Here is a 17,020-nt window from a genome sequence, read left to right as displayed (position 1 = left end):
TCAGACGAGATGCAATAACAATGCTCAAATGTCATGAGTAGGTCTATCTGACACCTTGATTGAAAAGCCCAGTCGTAAGTAAACTGGCTTTCAGTGAAAATTTGTTTGTAATATTTGATTTTTATGATGGAGACAAGACACTGAGTGAGTGAGTTTACTTTTTTGCTGCTGTTAGCAAAATTCCAGAAATATCATGGCGGGGGGACACTAGAAATGGCTTCACACATTGCACCCATGTGGGGAATCAAACCCAGGTCTTTAGTGAACGGTTTAATCACTAGGCTACCCCACCGCCCCCAAGACAATGACAAACTAGAATGAAATATGAGTATCTTGTGTGTCAGTGACACATTTTGTGTCACTAGTCATTCTCTCATTACCGCAAAGAACATGTGAGGTATGTACTTCATGTATCTTGTTCCAACGGTATTTCATGTGTTAATGTGAAGTGTTGGTATTCAAAATGTAGGTCAAATCAAGTATGTAACTGATCTCCACTGAGAAAATTTTAGCAATTTCAAATGACTCAAAAATGGAATTTGAAACCTGTTATCCTCGGGAGCTTATGTAACCAAAGGTTATTTGCCTGAATCTGCTTATGTCATGGTGTCCTGTTGAGTCTCATGACACACGCTGATGTACGTCACCTTTATATTGATGTAGATCTCTCGCCCGTGAATGTGCATCTATACAATAGAATAATTGATATTGCATGGTTCAAAAGAGGCATTCTTTTTGTTTATCCTTTTCATTTTAGGCGCAAAATGAAAACATATTTGTCAGAGTGAAAGGAAAATCTTTTAAGTGTATTTTTTTAAGAATTCATCTTAAATTAGTTGTGGTGTGAACTGTAAATAATGAACTTTTAACTGAAGAAAAGATATTTTTGTAAATTGCAAATAATATGGGTAATTTTCATCCCCTTTCTCATGAGAGTGAAATGACATTTCTCATTTTACTGATATGAAACTTAAGAAATGCATTGAGATTGATTGATATGCATTGGCGAGATTGATATAACTTTACTTTGAACATCTGTCAGTTAAGAAATAGCATGTCTGCTAAATATAGGAGGAGATACGGGAGTAATGCAGGTTTGGGATGTTCGCTTGGGTGAATCCAGCAGACGTGTATGTTTTTGACAAACCTGGAACATAAAGAGGGTGAACTAGGATTCAAACCTGTGATCATTCTTCAGCAGGTGTTGTCTGGGCTACTTGTATTCATGACTCCTGAGGGATGGTGGGGTAGCCTAGCGGTACAAGCATTCAACTATAACACTGAAGACCCGTGTTCGATCCCCCTTATGGTACATTGTTTGAAGCACATCAGATGCGTAAACCAGATTAATAAAAACTAATTAGTCTTTGTAGAGGCTGCTCCAACACAAAATTAAATAGGTTAAACAATTTTGTGATAGTGGATAATGTAAATTTGACAATACTATTCAAGTAGTAGTTAAGGAGTAACATCATACAGATGAAATGTTGCTGAGTATCAAAAAACAAACAAGCAAACAAACATCCAAACAAACACCATATTTTGAGGGCTTTTATTGATAAAAGTGTGTCGCAGAAAATGATTGCAAACCTTAACATCTTGAGTTAATCCAGCAATTATAAACTCGTTTTCTACCTGCTGTTGCAGTAACTATGGTAACGTTAGTATAGGTTTTTACACGAGTCTGTATTCCCTTGGGATTTCATGGATCGCTGGTCGATTAGCAGATTTGTGATCAATTCTGTCCCTGTATATGTGTGTTTGTTTTGGTATACACTACATACAAATCAATGCCTGCCCTTGATATAATTAGAAATTTGATATGGTTTTATTTCTACCTTTAATTTGAAACTTACCTGGCTGTTGTCGTTAGCAATCTTTAGAAGTCAAAAGTGGGTGTCGGATTCAAAGCATGCTATATCCATTGATAATGATAAAACATGCAAGAATGTAATTATACAGAATGAATATGACTGTACCAGGCTATTGTTTGGGGGATCGCTTACCGGGTCAGCTGTAGCTCTGTTGAGTTCATCACAAGCTGTGTGTCAGGGGACGTGGCCGGCATATGTTGACACATGACATGCATGTCAATAACGTGGAATATACAACACTGTTACTTACTGACAACAGCTGAAAACAACGACAACATGGCTGAAAATGTCAAACTACTCGCCTACCACAATTTAGGAATGTATCATCTAGGTGCGTACTTTTGTTTCACTAATAGTCAGAAATGTTGTGACCATCTGTGGTTTAAGTATTGATTGTCCATTATTCTGTCATTGCTTGTGTGGGTTAGTGAGAGAATGAACAACTGTCACATATTGTTTTGAAGCAAAAGGTCATTCTCAGGTCTATATAAATCAGTCTGTGGAGAAAGCACGGAGAATCTAAACACAGGTGTTTGTGATTGATATGTCTGTTGTTATTTGAGAGATAAATACATAGAGATGAAAAGATGAGAAGATCCTGTTAGGTCAAGGGGAGGTCATCAGCATGTAAATATAGCCAGATAAATGAGATGGAGATGTGACATTTTAGATTCAAATGTTATTAACTTGACATTATGATTAGAACATCCTTGACTCAGTGAAGGATGACATAAGTTTAGTTTTTACACAGTTGTAAAATGGTATTTCATGTAATGTTTAGTGCAATAGGGCCATTTATCTAAGGCAATGTAATGAACTCTTATATTCAAAAGAATTTAGAGACAGTTGATTTTTTATGATTATGCAAACCCCTCCCACAAAAAATCAATAGCTGATCCCTAGTACTGGCATATGGCAAGGTCCCTGTTCTTTTTTTTCTTCTTAAGTGAATTTATTATGTATATACTGTGTGTTTAGAGGTCACTGAGGCAGAACTATAAAGACCGTATCAGATCTTTATTATTTGTTATTAATTTATTTGTCTTGCACTGTTTAGGTTCACAAAAGGAAATGTAAAAAAAAAAATGATTGTGAAGCACTGAATTGTACTCTAGACAACAAAATAATGAGAAATTGCCCCATAAATGGTCACAGATTAACTTAACAGTACATGTACACAGACCATAATTGGGCAGCCCCACACTGAAGCACATGTAACTTATATGGTGTTACTATGTTGAAAACCACCTCTGTTAGCAGTTAATGGGTACCTGTTAGGATGGAATGATGAAGTGCTTAGTTAAATATTCAAATACACCACTGAATCATTAAATGAAACATGTATGAACCAAAGTTTTCCTGTCTGTTGTCCCACTGAAAAGTGAGTGAAGTTAGGTTTATGCCACTTTTAGCAATATTCCAGCAATGTCACAGCTGGGACACCAGAAATGAGCTTTACACATTGTGCTCATATGGGGAATTGAACCACATTTCTACTGTGATGAGTAAACACTTTAACCACTAGGCCACCTCAGCCCTCCCCCTTCTGTAGACCTTTTAGAGGCATCTAGAGTAAGTCAGTGAGTTTAGATTTATGCTGCTTTTAGCAATATTCCAGCAATATCTCAGCGGGGACACCAGAAATGGGTTTCATGCGTTGTGCCCATGTGGCCAATCGAACCTCAGTCATGTGCATAACAAGCAAACACTTTTAACTACTAGGCTACCCCACCATCCCTAGAGGGGCATTTAGAAGATGGAGTACAAAGTAATGGTAACAATTATGGAAATAAGATGTAACAACTTCTTATAACTTGTATGTTATTAGGAGCGACTGTTTGGTGCAGGTTCTCCCACCTTGGGAAGCTTGTTTGGAGGAGTTCAAGGAATGAGTGGATATACTTTGTCCCAAGGTGGTTTTCCCAAGTTGGATGTCTCAAGGTGGTTGCCTCAAGGTGGTTGTTTCAAGGTGGTTGCCTCAAGGTGGTTGTCCCAAGGTGGTTGTCTCAAGGTGGTTGTCTCGAGGTGGTTGTCTCAAGGTGGTTGCCTCAAGGTGGTTGTCTCAAGGTGGTTGTCCCAAGGTGGTTGCCTCAAGGTGGTTGTCCCAAGGTGGTTGTCCCAAGGTGGTTGCCTCAAGGTGGTTGTTTCAAGGTGGTTGTCTCAAGGTGGTTGTTTCAAGGTGGTTGTCTCAAGGTGGTTGTCCCAAGGTGGTTGCCTCAAGGTGGTTGTCTCAAGGTGGTTGTTTCAAGGTGGTTGTCCCAAGGTGGTTGTCTCAAGGTGGTTGCCTCAAGGTGGTTGTCCCAAGGTGGTTGTCCCAAGGTGGTTGCCTCAAGGTGGTTGTCTCAAGGTGGTTGTCTCAAGGTGGTTGTCCCAAGGTGGTTGCCTCAAGGTGGTTGTTTCAAGGTGGTTGTCTCGAGGTGGTTGTTTCAAGGTGGTTGTCTCAAGGTGGTTGTCCCAAGGTGGTTGCCTCAAGGTGGTTGTCTCATGGTGGTTGTGTCAAGGTGGTTGTCTCAAGGTGGTTGTCCCAAGGTGGTTGTCCCAAGGTGGTTGTCTCAAGGTGGTTGTTTCAAGGTGGTTGCCTCAAGGTGGTTGTCCCAAGGTGGTTGTCTCAAGGTGGTTGTCCCAAGGTGGTTGTCCCAAGGTGGTTGCCTCAAGGTGGTTGTCTCAAGGTGGTTGTCTCAAGGTGGTTGTCTCAAGGCTGCTTAGTGTCAGAACCTACACTGAAACATCACTTCTAAATGTCATAATGGAAGTTTGTATCCATATATTATGCTTACTCTGTGCGGTATTGTTACGTGACAACAAAGGGACAAATGTTGTTAGTGACGAACATAACCCAATAGTGAATGAGTCAGTTTTGTTTTACGACCCTTTTGGCAACATTTCAGCAAACTATCATCGTTATGCACACCAGAAATGGACTCAACCCATAGTACCCATGGGGGAAAGTCAGCACCAGTCTTAAGCATGATGAGCGAACACTTTAACCTCAAGGCTGCCCCACCACCCCTAAACTAGCTCATTTCATGACATGCATGTCTTATTTACGAACAACAATTCCTCAGATTTCTTTTATTTCCAACATAAATTTTTAAGTCACATACCAGTAAAAACTTTATCTGCTGGAATTTATGATCTTGTAGCTGTAAAGAAAATGAAAGCATAAATATTTTTGAAGTACATCACTGACAGTAAAGGTCACTGTGCATAATGATTGCCAGATGTTGCAGATACTGCCATAGATTCTAAAGGTTATCATCAGCACCTGAACTATAAAACTGAAAAAAAATATTGCATAACAACCCTGACATTTCGTAGAAATTGCATAGAAAAGTTATCATGTTAAACTAATATTAAACTCATACAAAAAAATGCTAGAGCACCTTAAAGGACACAAGCCGCTAAAGGATGACATTCACTGGTAACAGTAGATGCTATGACTGAACTACTGGTAACAATTTAGTGTATGACATCATTCCTCATGCACAAACTGCACTGTATTATGTTGTACATGTGACTTTGTTAGTGCTTGTTAAGTAATCAAAGAAAGAGAAAATTTTGACAAATGGATTTTGCTTAATGAAGGCTCATTATTTGGTTTTCAAGATTTTTTGCAGTGCGATTCCAGCATTACAAGGCACTGGTGACCGTTTTTTCCAGTGGACACACTTTTTACCAAACATTTCCAGTAGGAAATTGCTTTGGAAATCAATTGAAGTTTTAGGAAATAAAATTGTTATTTTACTGAGTAATTATTCTTTTTTGTCAGATGTAAACACAAAGCGCCCTGGTGATATGAGAAAACAGACAACTAAATCTGTGTACTCGACAGCAAGTGACATCGATGATCTCCCAAACCCTGCTGCACCCATCACAGCTGTAAGTACTGCATTTACCTTGTTGTCAATGTCCCATCACAGCTGTAAGTACTGCATTTATCTTCTTGCCAATGTCCCGATTCACTGCTGTAAGTACTGCACTTGTCGCCTTGTCAATGTCCCATCACAGTTATAAGTACTGCACTTACCTTCTTGTCAGTGTCCCATCACAGTTATAAGTACTGCACTTACCTTCTTGTTAGTATCCCATCACAGTTATAAGTACTGCACTTACCTTCTTGTCAGTGTCCCATCACAGCTTTAAGTACTGCACTTACCTTCTTGTCAGTATCCCATCACAGTTATAAGTACTGCACTTACCTTCTTGTCAGTGTTCCATCACAGCTTTAAGTACTCCACTTACCTTCTTGTCAGTATCCCATCACAGCTTTAAGTACTGCACTTACCTTCTTGTCAGTATCCCATCACAGTTATAAGTACTGCACTTTCCTCTTGTCAGTATCCCATCACAGTTATAAGTACTGCACTTACCTTCTTGTCAGTGTCCCATCACAGTTATAAGTACACAGCTTTAAGTACTGCACTTACCTTCTTGTCAGTATCCCATCACAGTTATAAGTACTGCACTTTCCTCTTGTCAGTGTCCCATCACAGTTATAAGTACTGCACTTACCTTCTTGTCAGTATCCCATCACAGTTATAAGTACTGCACTTACCTTCTTGTCAGTGTCCCATCACAGTTATAAGTACTGCACTTACCTTCTTGTCAGTGTCCCATCACAGTTATAAGTACTGCACTTACCTTCTTGTCAGTATCCCATCACAGTTATAAGTACTGCACTTACCTTCTTGTCAGTATCCCATCACACTTTGATGGGATACTGCACTTTCCTCTTGTCAGTATCCCATCACAGTTATAAGTACTGCACTTACCTTCTTGTCAGTGTCCCATCACAGTTATAAGTACTGCACTTACCTTCTTGTCAGTATCCCATCACAGTTATAAGTACTGCACTTACCTTCTTGTCAGTGTCCCATCACAGTTATAAGTACTGCACTTACCTTCTTGTCAGTGTCCCATCACAGTTATAAGTACTGCACTTACCTTCTTGTCAGTATCCCATCACAGCTTTAAGTACTGCACTTACCTTCTTGTCACTCACTGTGTCCCATTTAAGTTCTGCACTTATCCTCTTGTCAATGTTCCATCACAGCAGTAAGATCTGCATTTACCTTCTTGTCACTCACTGTGTCCCATGTTCTGATATACCCAGAAATTTATAATATTATTTAGTACTGCACACCTCCTGTCATAGAAAATTTTGATAAACTCATAGATGTATGAAAAAAATATGATCCCAAAACGACTATTGTTATTAATATATTCTTCTTATGTAGACATCTGATAAAACTACTTCTATTTTTTCTTAGATGCCTTCTGAAAAGTTACTGCATGGAGGTCATGTGATCCGAACAGTGCTGCTGACGCGAGCTCCCCATATGATCCGAGATAGGAAGTATCACCTCCGTACGTACCGCAGATGCATGGTGGGATCTGAGATGGTGGACTGGCTCCTGCAGCCCAGTACTCTCGTCCACTCCCGGAACCAGGCAGTGGGCATGTGGCAGGCACTTCTGGAGGAGGGGGTTATTGTACATGGTCAGTAGCTGGTCATTGTCATGTGTGCACATGCTGTATTGTACAACTGTCTTTCTCTATGTGATCTTGTAAATATACTATCAACCATGCAACTAATTTAAGTGTCATCTGACCCAGTGAGTGGTCCTGGACTATGAGCATAAATGTTTCCAGCAAGTGAGATTTTGCTGGGTCAAGGTCAGGACAACATCTCGACAAAAAGATGCCAAATACATCAAGCAGGTCTGTGAACAAATATTTTGTGGAAACATTGAAAAAGTTTTGGGAAAAGTTTTTCATGATGTTTGCTTCAGTGTGTCATCAGCATCAGTTCAAGGACAAGTACTTGTTCTACCGATTCTGTGAGGATGACGAGGGGGTGGGGACGGTACCGACGTCGGGGGAGAGGAAGGAATGTGAGGAGGAGTTAGGAGAGACCCTGGCGCTGCTGGCACAAATCGGACCTGATGCCATGATGAGGATGATACTGCGCAAACCGTACGTAAATCCGTAACTAAAGTGTGAGTCCAAGCAATATCTCAGCAGGGGGCACCAGAAATGGGCTGCACACAACCAAAGTGTGTCATTCTTTCTTACATGTCAGTTTTGCTTTCCTTCTAATACAGTAGTTTACCATTCCTTGTAAGACTAGGGATTATAAATTACCACTCTTTTCTGATATCCCGCAACCATTTTGTGGGTTTTAAAATGTGCTTAATCATTGCACCTGTCTATGCACATGTGCTTTTTCCAGAGCAGAACTTCCAAACCGTTAAACATTTCTTCACCGAACTTGGCACATAGATAGATATGGTGGTGTACTGGTGCCTCTTGGTAGTTTTTGATTGCTGCATAAAATATTTTTTTGTGTTTCCATGGCAACAAGTTTGACTGAAATTGGTGGTAGTGTTCTTTTCATGGGCAGGCCTAGATTTTCAAAGCTGTATTAGTGCTAAGATAGTTGTAAGCTGATGTCAATGTATGGCACTATCTTAGCACCAAGAGAGCTTCGAATATCTGGACTCAGAACTGTAAAACCGTTCACTATTTCTTCACCAAACTTTGCGCATAGATTTGTCTGGTGGTGTACTAGTGCCATTTGGTAGTTTGGGATTTCTGAATAAAATTATTCTTGTGTTTCCATGGCAAAAAGTACAAGATCAACTGAATTTGGTGGTAGTGCTCTTTCTGGAGCAGAATTATGAAATTGTTCACTGTTTCTTCACCATGCTTTGCACATGGATAGGTCTAGTGGCCTACAAGTGTCTATTGGTAGCTTTGGAATTCTGAATAAGATACATTTTTTTTTAATGGCAATAACTGAATTTGGTTGTAGTGCCTCTTTCTGGAACAGAACTTAAAGCCTTTCAATACTCTCCTTCCAATTTGCCATATACACACCAAAACTTTTAACTTAATCATAACTACTTGACGTGTTCATGAGTATTTTTGAATTACGGGGGATATTGATGCTTGCATGTCTAGTAGGAAGATTATACTTTTGGACCATTTGTTTGCTGGAATGGCATTGAATGGCCTGTGTTGTGTAGGGCCCATGAGCGGACTCCCGAGGACCTGGAGATCATCTACGAGGAGCTACTGCACATCAAGGCTCTGTCTCACTTGTCCACTATGGTAAAGAGGGAACTGGCCAGTGTCCTTCTCTTTGAATCTCATGCCAAGGCCGGTACTGTCTGTAAGTAAGAAATACTAGTGAAACGTGATGTACTGGCCATAACTTCAGCATTTTGAGTCTCTATTAAGTAGCAGATACAGACAAGTAAACTATGTCATGGATCTTCAATTTCAGTGTGAGTTTTGCAGTAGACATGGTCAAACACACTACTGTGCTAGGACATCCTGAAACTCACTGCATGTTTTGACAGTCTGGGGTCTGGTAGACAGAGGGTGTGCCTAGGGAGAGTTTTAGAGATACAGTCTTTAGCTATGTCTTTTCAGAAGAGTGAGTGAGTGCATTTGGTTTTATACCACTTTTAGCAATGTTCCAGCAATATCACAACAAGGAAAACCATTTCAAAAGATGCTGAGAGGTGATACTTATTGTTACCTTGGCAGGTGGTCATCATTAATGAGATAAAACAGACTGGTTGTCATGGAGTCAGACTATACGGTTTCCGCATGGTGTTCAGTTTGAGACTGAGTTTTTGTGAGTTACTGAGTGATTGAGTGTAATTTTATACCACACACAGCAATATTGCAGCTGTACGCCGGCAGTCTGTAAATAATCTAATTGGGACCAGACAGTCCAGTGATCAACAGCATGGGCTTCAATCTGCATAATTGGCACAGATGACATATGTCAACCAAGTCAGTGAGTCTGACCACCCGATCAGTCAGCATAGTTGCCTTTTGTGGCAAGCATGGCTTGCTGAAGACCTATTCTACCCGAGAACTGCATAGATCACTATGTTATGTTATAGTATCACAGTTCCCAGTAATATGAAAATAATTAGTGCAGACATATAAAGTCATATGTAAATGTGAGGCGATGTTGTTTCTAACATTTATGAACAGAAATTACAATTGTTGCAAGATAAAATCTGTTTTACGTTATATCCCCCATTTAGTCAGTTAGCAAACATTAGACACAAAGAATTATTACCCTTAAGATAATTTTTTTTTATTTCTGATTGGTTAATAGCCAAAGCATACAAAACCATTTATGTGGATTTGCCAGGTATGCAAACTAAATCTGTCATATAGGTCACATGACACATTAGAAGGGTTGTACGTGCCATTAACAGCTGATCACTTCGAAAATTTAGGTTTAATGTATACAATTATCAGTATGAACAAAGTGATGAAATTATTGCCGTAATTTCTTTGTTTGTGTCAAGAAGTGTCTAAAACAATGAAATATTTCAGTATTTCATGTGTTGTTTAACAAACCTTCAAATTCAATCATTTTCGTCATAAACTAAACCATCCTGAGTTATTTCCCGCATTGTGGAAGGATCATGGTGAAACATTTTAGGTCTCATTCTGCGAAAGGTTGAATATTAATGATTAAAGATAAGGTAAATAAAGGATATATTAGGGGTACTAAATTTGTCACACAGTGTTTTGAAAGATTGTTCGGGACTGTGAGACCCTTGTAGAATCTGTCGACTGAGACCCAGGAAATGGAATTTGCAAGGGTCTTAAAGTCCCGAACAACCTTTATCAGAGGACTTGCGGTGAACAATTATCGATTATAATTGAAATATTTATACATTTTGAATATAATCACCAATTATAAGGTTTTTCCCATTATGTTTTCTCTATTTAATATTTTTTTCATAAATAATACTCAATGTATTGAAATGCATGCATGCAAGAAATACAATGGAACTGTAATTAAACAATAAAAGTGGTTAAAATTGTACAGTGTACATAAGGTTTTCACTGTTGAGCACATGTTGGTTCATGAATATTCACTAAATTTAATAGCTAATTTACTTATTTTCAGTTTGTTGTGCTATGAGAACAAAATTCCAGTTAAATATGTTTTTTACACTCAATAATTATTTTTCAGTCAATATTCATTTATTTTTGATTATCAAAACACCAATAAATTCATTTTGTCATGTTGCAGTGTTCAACCAGGGAGATGAGGGCAAGTCATGGTACATTATCCTCAAGGGATCAGTTAATGTTGTCATATACGGCAAGGTAAGAAGGTGTGGTTCTGCTGTATACAGACACATTATACATGTAATATCTCTAGATGATTAAGTGTGCATGTGTGCCCAGTAGACTGCTGACACATACTGAGTTGACTTCCTGACTGCTCTGGGGTTGTTTTATTCTTTCTGGTCAGAGATTTACCTTGTGTCCAGTATTACAGGGTCAGGGGACTCTTACTTCAAATTTTCAGGGGTGCTGGACAGCCCAGACACTTAAATATTATTATGAATACCATATTGTAATATTATGTAGTTCAGTTACTGTTATTGTATTGTGTATCATGATCATCACATTGTTACAGTAATTAAACTGCAAATAATACCACAACCCGACTAGTAGCAGACTCAGTGACAACCTATTGTTACCTGATCAACATTTTTACAAAAAGTATCTGGACTTTTTCTGCGTCCATGTGGATGTACTATTAAATTTTGTTGCATCCAGTATCAGTGTTTATGTGTATAGGACACCCGTAAATCCCTGCTGATTTTTTGTCAAAACAATCTCTCTTTATTGCAATCTCATGGGATTTCCACAGTTATACATTAGGCTTTCCTCCCAGACAGAGCTGACAGATCAGGATATGAGTGTAATACTGTGATTTTATACACTCTTGGTCACTGAAAGCCAAACCATGTTAGATAGAAGACCGGTTCCTGAAGACTGCAATAGGTACCAGTTTATCATGACTGAGTGAATATGTTTTTACACCACTTACTATTGATATTGTGCACTATGTATGAAATTATTGACCCCAATAATCTTGTTTCAGGGAATCGTATGCACTCTTCATGAAGGTGATGACTTTGGCAAGCTTGCTCTGGTCAATGATGCTCCAAGGTAGGTATTACTCAGCACAATTGTGGCATAACCTCATCTTAGCGTTTAATTGTCCCGAGCCTAGGATTAACTCTTATTGTCTTCACTTGATTATCAGGAGAAACTCCTCTGATGTTTTCTTGCATCAAAGTTTTATGTCTAAGATAAAGATTTCAATGTTAGATTAAAGAAAATCAACCACTGGCACTGTGATCTTGGACGGTATTCCTTATCAGAATAAAAATATTCCTCAACTGAATATGTATAAGATATGTCAGATGGGCCACAATACTTTGGTGTTGAACTTTTAATACTGCTGAATCGCAAAAACTGTCACTTTTAAAATTAGCAGAAACTTCATTCTGTTGTGTGGCAACAGTGATTGCCTTCAGCAACATGCAGATATTCCAGAGTTATTAATTCAATGAGGTATTTTTTGTCACCCTGAATTCAGTGTAAATGATTTTATGTATAATAATCATTTTTATTATTTGTTCCAGAGCTGCCACAATTGTCTTGAGAGAAGACAGTTGTCACTTTCTTCGGGTTGACAAAGATGATTTCAACAGGATTTTGAGGGTAGGAGGATAACTTTTAAATTTCAAATGTTTGCTGTGAAAAGCTTTAAAGCATATACACTCATGAATATTCAGAACCATTTAGAAAGTGGTCAGACGAAGCATATGTTATATTATGGATTACACCTTCTGATTTAAGTACAGATTCTGGTACTTTCGTTGGGTTCTGTCCCATTTTCTGAGTAAAGTACAGATTCTAGAACTTTCATTGGGTTCTGTCCCATTTTCTGAGTAAAGTACAGATTCTAGAACTTTCATTGGGTTCTGTCCCATTTTCTGAGTAAAGTACAGATTCTAGAACTTTCATTGGGTTCTGTCCCATTTTCTGAGAGAGCGTAATCCCATATATAATATCTGTGAAATTCATGTTTAGTTCAAAAGACATACAGCATGAAAACATTGTGAACATGAACTTTTTAACATCATATTCCCAATGAAAAGTCACACGCAACTACTTTTGTTTGGTTGAGTCCATCTGGGATAGTTTGCTGTATCCCTCAGTTCATTATATACTGAGGGAAACAAATAAGAGAACATCTCATCGCTGTGTTCCTTTATGTATTCTCAGGTTCTCACCCACAGTGAGGTACAAAGAATAAAGGACCATGTGTGCTTTCATATTTTCGCATATTTGTTTCCCTCTTTATATATATAATTTATAAATGTTTTTGTTTAAAATCACTTGACTTGTGCTACTTTCTGCACTCTGTGGTTAAGTAGTTATTTCCCATGTTTGAAATTAATCTCCAGCAACTTAAACTTGTCACAAGCAGCGACCAAGAAAACCCACTTGATCAGGATTTGTCCTGATTCCCAGTCCAGGGATGGCCTAGTGGTTACAGTGTTTGCTTGTGACACCTGGGTTTGATTCCTCACGTGGGTACAGTGTGTGAAGAACAGTGTATGATATAGCTGGAATATTGCTACAAGTAGGGTAAAACCAAATTCATTCACTGCTAGTCAAGATAATCATCTATAGGGTGATGGAGTAGCCTAGTTGTTAAGTCATTTGCTCATCACACCGAAGACCTGGGTTTGATTCCCCATATAGGTGCAGTGTGTGAAACCCATTACAGGTGTCCTTGCAGTGATATTGCTGGAATGTAATGCTTTGATTGAAGTGACTCACTGACTCACTGACTCACTGACTCATTGACTCACTCATAGTCCACACTTGATTATGTACAGGCTGCCATCACTGAACTGCAATACCCTCTGAGGATTGTGTTAAATAAATAAACACAAGCAGAAAAGTTGTTTAACGTTTGTTAAGTAGCAACCTTTGTTGATCTGTGATGCTTCTCCTTGTTTGAGCATGTATCAAAAGATCTTTCATATCTGATTCTACTCTCATTTACAAAGGTTGTGCCAGACCGGACTTTTGATCTAGTGCTCTATGATGTTCTAACTTGCAATTTATGGTTACCTTCAAATTTAGAAAAAATCAATATGGCCGCTGTTACAGAAACAATCAGAGTAAATTGACCATTTGATATTGTCAATTGACAAGTCAGTCCTAGACTAACCAACCCTTGCTGTGGACTGCACATTAATCACTTTATTGGCTGCTGAGGAAAACCAGTTTTAGCCGTCACCATGTACTTTACTTCTGCTTGTGAGGACACTGAGTCTCAACCAACTACTTTGACAACTTGTATTTTGTTAATAGACAGTGGAGGGTGATCTAGAGCACGCTTTCTGGAAAACAACTTCATGAATGCAAATAAAAGAAGTTGTTATTGATAAAGTTTGTTCAATATATAATATATACTTGCCATATTGTACTTCTAAAATGTGTGAAGGGTGACACAAATATGGTCTTTTGAAAAACAAATTATGATTTTGCTGCCATTGATAAATGTACCACGTTGTAAAACAAATGACAGATCCCTGAATAGTGTTTGTAATTAGGTTAGAAAATGGAAGTTATCTTTTAAGTGCCCACACTTCCAGACATACCAGTGTACCTGTTCCTCATATCCAAATAGATCAAATGATCATGGCTCGTATCTCATGACATGGACTATTTAAGTCCTGATTCTTCAGGGCATTTAGGCTCTAATTTTGGGAACTAATCTTGTCACATTGGTGCTTGTCTCTCTCTGCATGTGTAGCGATGTATGTTGTCAGGACGTGGAGGCAAATACAGTGCGGCTGAAGGAGCATGGGGAGGACGTCCTGGTCCTGGAGAAGATCCCAACAAACATTGAAGGTCCTGATGGGACTGTGCGGGCACACTACAAGTAAGTCCATAGCTTTTTTTACCATTCTTGCTGTAACCTGTCATTTGCTTAAACATAACTTAAAAAATGGAACCCATGATTGTTTCAAAGGCAGCTAACAGGATTGGGTAGTCAGGCTCATGACCTTATTGACACAATTGTGTAATGTATCTCAGTTGTGTAGATCGATGCCCATGTTGTTGGTCACTGGATTCACTGATGTAGCCTCAGTCAGCTAGCTAGAATATTGCTGGATGCGACTTTAAACAACAAACATGGTGAATTGATCACTCTGTGCTGGGATTCGGTTGTCATGCCAATTATAATGCCATAATTATGTGGGGTGCTCATTTTTGGTGTCCTTTGCTGTGATATTGTTGTAATATTGCTAAAAGCGGCATAAAACCATCCTCACTCACTAACCCTTGGTCATTGGGCACTGCTTAGGCTGCATAGAAAAATTAAATGTTTCTCAGGTACAATTTTTCAAAAGTGACGAGGGCAGTAGGACTTTGAAAAAAACATTTATGGAAAAAAGTGACGAGGGAGGAACACAATTTTATTTTTTATCTTTCAGAAATACAGCTTGGAAAGTTTAGCCATGTTTTGAGGAGTTGTAGATTCAATCACCTTGTAGATTCAATCACTGATACTCACCCTAATATTGTACAAATGGATGATCGGGACGCGTCAAAATTATTTTTTTTAAATGACAATAAGAGATGTTATGTGCACGAATAAAAGTGACATGCCGATGCCCAAGAAATATTTAACTATTTTGTTTAGCCTTACATTCTTGTGGCAATACCCTTGATGCTGATGTCTCATATGTCCCAATGTGTGCTCTCCTTTCTTTGTGGCTCAGTGGTTTGCAAGATGGCCTTTGAAAGGCTGTCCTTCTGAATTATTGTCAGGATGCCAGAATAAGTCCAGTAGCTACTTTGATACATTGATGTTCATGATATCAACCCCTGGACTATCTTGCAAAGACTCAATTAATTACAGACTGCCACCATATGGCTGGAATATTGTTCTGTTAAACAATACACAAACAAATGAATGGATCCACAATACAAAGGGCTTGCGTCACAATGAATAACTGAGGCTTGTTTAAATGCCAGGTATTCGGTAATGGCTGGGACACCTGAGAAGATGCTGGAGCACCTGCTAGAGACGTGGCTGCCGGTAGACAAGTCCACGGAGGATACAGGCGTGGAGGTGGCGGCCATCTCCAAACGTAAGCGTACGTGACATTTGAAACTTTTTCATTTCTTCAATTTCCATTTATACTAAATTCGATGCATGCTGTAATCTAGTGTTTTAAATCAGATTCATGAATATTCAGATTTGTAAAAGTATTGCTAATTTAAGCCTAAGATTCAGAGTTCTGTGCTGATTACTCATGCATGTTTCAGTGTTGAATTGTCTGTTTCGTTGGGTTGTGTTTGTCACGTGTGATTGAATTTGAATTGTGATTAGTCATTTAATTTTGCAGATAATTTCTTGGAAGATTTTCTTCTGACTCAAGTGATCTTTATGCCCAATGAGAGACTGTGCCAGGCTCTGATGAACCAGTATCCTTGGTGTTAATCTTTAATTATCAGGGATTGTAAAATGAATAACTGAGATATATATATAAAGCTGCACTTTGGTTGGTTGAAGTGTTGTTGGGATTCATTCCAGTGTGCTGGTTTCTTTCTTCTGGCATGGATCCAGAGCATCCCCACTCCTCTGAAAAAATATTCCTTGTAGAAGCATTTCCCCTAACCTTTGGACTTCATGATTTATGTGCACCCCCATTTCTAAAAACTCCTGGATTCTCATGTTCTTTACCCAGATTTTAAGAACAAAATTTTGCCATTAGCATCGCAAAGTTACTGACACATTAAGTAAATCAGCATGACATCATAGAGTGAAATCATGTATATGTGTCACAAGAATGTATGCAAATCTTAAATAAATGTTTATTTGTGAATTGTGAGTGATGGTGAGAGTGAAGGGGTGCTCACATGACACAATGATATCTGTGTGGAAATTTCAATTACAGACAAAACCCTACTGAAATATGCCCAAAAATATATTATATTTCTCATATTCTGTTAGTTGAACTAGTTCTATACAATGTCAGCCTTATCAGAGTGAGTGAGTTTAGTTTTATGTTGCATTTAGCATTATTCCAGCAATATCATCTACAGGGTACACCAGAAATGGATTTAACTCCTTGTACCCATGTGGGGAATCGAACAGGGTCTTCAGCATGACTAGTGAATGCTTTAACCACTAGACTACCCCACCATCACAGACTTATTACAGCAGATGGTAGTATGTGTATATGTAATATCTTCATCTCGGATGATTCCTT

General features: G+C 38.6%; 1 protein-coding gene across 1 annotated transcript in view; it reads left to right on the top strand.

The window, feature by feature from the left end:
- LOC137255344 (rap guanine nucleotide exchange factor 4-like) overlaps nt 1-17,020 on the top strand; it is an 86,882-nt gene that overhangs the window by 44,038 nt on the left and 25,824 nt on the right. Inside the window, exons 6-15 of the mRNA XM_067792790.1 lie at nt 5,644-5,753; nt 7,145-7,373; nt 7,667-7,850; nt 8,903-9,048; nt 10,948-11,024; nt 11,812-11,879; nt 12,359-12,437; nt 14,567-14,679; nt 15,780-15,901; nt 16,154-16,232. Of these exons, the coding sequence (XP_067648891.1) occupies nt 5,644-5,753; nt 7,145-7,373; nt 7,667-7,850; nt 8,903-9,048; nt 10,948-11,024; nt 11,812-11,879; nt 12,359-12,437; nt 14,567-14,679; nt 15,780-15,901; nt 16,154-16,232 (1,207 nt within the window). The remainder of the gene's footprint in view (nt 1-5,643; nt 5,754-7,144; nt 7,374-7,666; nt 7,851-8,902; nt 9,049-10,947; nt 11,025-11,811; nt 11,880-12,358; nt 12,438-14,566; nt 14,680-15,779; nt 15,902-16,153; nt 16,233-17,020) is intronic.

Source organism: Haliotis asinina, chromosome 11 (assembly GCF_037392515.1).
Source record: "Haliotis asinina isolate JCU_RB_2024 chromosome 11, JCU_Hal_asi_v2, whole genome shotgun sequence".
In the NCBI taxonomy this organism is placed as follows: Eukaryota; Metazoa; Mollusca; class Gastropoda; order Lepetellida; family Haliotidae; genus Haliotis; species Haliotis asinina.
The sequence above is the reverse complement of the archived record's forward strand: the minus strand, read 5'-3'. Positions and strand labels throughout refer to the sequence as shown.